Genomic DNA, 3,466 nt, shown 5'->3' with positions numbered 1-3,466 from the left:
TCACATCTTTCCCCTGTTGTTTCATCCTCTCTTCCCTCACCCACACAATGCTCATCTCTGAATGTGAATAACACAACAGACACTTTATGTTCCACTTTAACTTCTTCCCTAGACGATATCTTCCAGGCCAGCACATGCCCCGGGTTATCTGATGTTCTTCATGAACACTGGACCAAACTGAAAATACTGCTAAAGATCGATCTGACCTGAGTAAGTATCAATATTCATCCTTTTCTGTTGAAGTCCATGCTGCTAAATCTTAATATGTGACCCTGGACCACAAAACATGGGTCAATTTTTTTAAATTGAGATTTATACATCATCTGAAAGCTGAATAAATAATCTTTCCATTGATGTATGGTGTGTTAGGATAGGACAATATTTGGCTGAGATACAACTATTGTAAATCTGGAATCTGAGGGTGCAAAACAATCGAAACATTGAGAAAATCTCCTTTAAAGTTGTTCATTTATGTTGGCGATTGTGCAGCATTCCCTCACAGAAATACATGTTTTATATATTTACGGTAGGAAATTTACAAAATATCTTCATGGAACATGATCTTTACTTAATATCCTCATGATTTTTGGCATAAAAGAAAAACCCATATAATGTATTGTTGTAGCCTGGAAATCTAGACGCACCCTAGCGGCAGCAAAATTTATTTTGCAGCCAGTGTAGTCTAGCAACTCTGCGTTGACTTTCGAGCTGGAAAAACCAAACTCTAGTCAGGCCAATCAAATCGTGTATAGAGTCGGTGGGCGGGCTTTACATAATGACGACAGAGTTGCGACGGTTCCCTGCTACTTGAAAACAAAGAAGAGTCTTTCAAATCGACTTTGTCCACGACTCTGGAGGACTTGGAGTTAAGCTTTTCTTTGGGAAAAGAGCAAAGAACGGCACTGAAGTCATTCTTAAAACAGGAAGATGTGTTCGTAGTTTTGCCGGCCAGAAATGGCAAAAGTTTAATCTATCATCAGTTAGCTCCGCTGGTGGGCAAACGCTCTGGTTGGTTGAAGCGCTGTCCAATTGCGTGCAGAGGGAATTTGAAAGACAGCCGTTTATCCCGGCCCTCGGATTGAGCCGTGTCTATGGTGAGTTGCCAGACCTAACATCTTGATGTAGGTCTGGCTTGCCAGGCTAGTATTGTTGGCTATTGCCACAAATAAACCCGTGCGACTCGAGACTGGTGACGTGATCCAGGGTCACATATTTCCACAACAAGATCAACAGCGCTTCAAACAAACGCACACTTTTCACAACATCCAACTCTCTCCTCTGTCTTTAACTGCTGATGGTTTTGATAATTTCTTCACTGATAAAACAACAACCATCAGCAGTCAGTTCTCAGCTCCACACACACACACACACACACACACACACACACACACACACACACACTCACACCAACCAAACCCACAGCCAGAACCCTTCTACACTCGCTGAAGCAAAACATGTTCGTTCATGATCTCCCGCCTTCATCCGTAATGCAGAATCCCTGACAACATTCAGAAGATGAACAGCTGATCATAAAAGAAAGACAATTGTACGCTTTCACTTTCCTTTAATCCCTCTTTATTCTAGCTTACGCAACTCTAAGCAATGTCTGAAACGGTGTGTTTTGAGCACTTGTGTGTTTATTTGCCTCTTTATTTGCCTCTTCACGATGAATCGCTTCTGCTGTATTCCTCATTTGTAAGTCAGCAATATTAATAGATGTAAATGTTTTCAAATGTAGCATTTGTGTTTGTATGTAAATCTATCTATCTATCTATCTATCTATCTATGTCTCTTTATACGAATATATACAACCTAAAGAAATCGTTCTCCAATATTTTGATAATGTAATATCAAATATCTATCTATGAGTTGTGAATTAGCTTGCTAATCATGATTATAATGGCGTGTGTGACTCTTCATGTCACCTGTATGTGAGAGACTGCAGCGCTCGACAGTGACAGCTGACGAGCCACAGCGACCTGTCCGTCAGGATGTTGGAGCAATGAGAGACGCTCAGAGACACAAGACTCCGCCCAGCTGACTTAAGCACCGCCTCCAGCCCCGCCTCCAGTCCGCCCCTCCACACACAGAGATACAGCACAAGCATCTCATTACATATTATATTTAAAAAGCATTGTCAAGTCAAGTCACATTTATTTATATAGTGCTTTTTACAGTACAGATTGTTTCAAAGCAGCTTCACAGAGATAACAGGAAAATAATGCAACAGAGTGTGTTTCTAGAAGAAAATAGTGTCACAGTTCAGCTTAAGTAAGTTCAGTGATGGTTCATTTTTGTTGTAAAAAAGTTATTAATTTAGTTCATTTATATATATAGCCGCTCTGGAGTAAATAAAATGTAATGTCCCCAAGTAAGCAAGCCAAAAGCCAATGGCAACAAAGGCGATTGTATACCAGTCATCATTTTAAGGATATACAGTGTAAGCTGTGGGCTCAGAGATTGAAGTCGCTGCATGTTAGTGTGTGTTTTACCTCGTGCTCCGCTGGTACTCGTCTTTGCTTTCTTTCTTGCCACGAGATCGAGGTTTGAGGTTGTGAAGAACAAGAGACTGAGTCTGACAGCACCACTGAGACAGAGTCATCAAGAACTACACAAACACACACACACACACTCAAGGTTAGTACGACTTTAAAGGTGCTCTAAGCGATGTCACGTGTTTTTTAGGCTGAAACATTTGTTGTCACATCCAGCAAACATCTAACTATCCGCTAGCTGCCTGTCCCCTGAACACACTATAAAGAAACGCGGTCTCTGTAGACACCACAGGCTCCACAAACTGCAGCAAAAACAAACTGGCCCAGCCTGGACCACAAAACACAACAAACAGTGTTCCAGCCAATAACCAACAAGAATGATTTGGGGGTGGGGGTGGGGGGGTTAGTGCACGTGCACATGAAGGGGGGGTGGGGGGTGGAGGAGAGAGTAGCATGAAGAGGGAAGTTAGCTAACGTTAGAATTATATTCTCTTGAATTTTTATATGGCCGACACACGACCAAAGAGACGACGTTCCGATGAACAAATAGCAAAGAAGAGGGAAAACGCGCAAAGTCCCGAATTTACATCGGAAAAGTTTCTGTTTCTGTTTCAGGAAGCACGTAGGGGAGGGGGAGGGGACGGGATGAGGAGGAGGGAGGGTCGTCACCCAACTTAGAGTAGCTTTACTCTGGGAAGCCTTTGCTCTCTGCTGACCTCTAGAGGATCGGCTGGTGTTGTGCTAGCTGTTGTTGGTTAGCTGAGGAAGTCTTGGCAGTGCAAAAGTAGTTATTTGTGGCCTGTAAGTGGACATAATAAATGGAAATAAACCTCTGAACAGGTAAGACTGATCTGAGTTTCTGTTCGGCTCATTCTAGGTTTGCTGGTTTTGTCTTGTGTTCTGTTTGGGCGTTTGGTTATTGAGACGTGAGTTTGAATTGTTCTGATGTCTTCTAGAATCTAGATATTTTT

General features: G+C 42.2%; 1 protein-coding gene across 1 annotated transcript in view; it reads right to left on the bottom strand.

Annotated features, from left to right (window-relative positions):
• LOC307146313 (F-box only protein 41-like) overlaps positions 1 to 2,604 on the bottom strand; it is a gene marked incomplete at its 3' end in the record, with an annotated part of 4,732 nt that extends 2,128 nt beyond the window's left edge. The window contains exons 1-2 of the mRNA XM_079850211.1: positions 2,493 to 2,604; positions 1,926 to 2,078 (exon numbers count right to left, since the gene is read on the bottom strand). Of these exons, the coding sequence (XP_079706337.1) occupies positions 1,926 to 2,078; positions 2,493 to 2,602 (263 nt within the window). The 5' untranslated portion in view covers positions 2,603 to 2,604. The remainder of the gene's footprint in view (positions 1 to 1,925; positions 2,079 to 2,492) is intronic.
• Between the last annotated feature and the right edge of the window lie 862 nt (positions 2,605 to 3,466).

This window comes from Squalius cephalus (genome assembly GCF_949319135.1).
Source record: "Squalius cephalus genome assembly, chromosome: 18".
NCBI classification, from domain to species: Eukaryota; Metazoa; Chordata; class Actinopteri; order Cypriniformes; family Leuciscidae; genus Squalius; species Squalius cephalus.
This window is presented reverse-complemented; position numbering and strand designations above follow the sequence as displayed.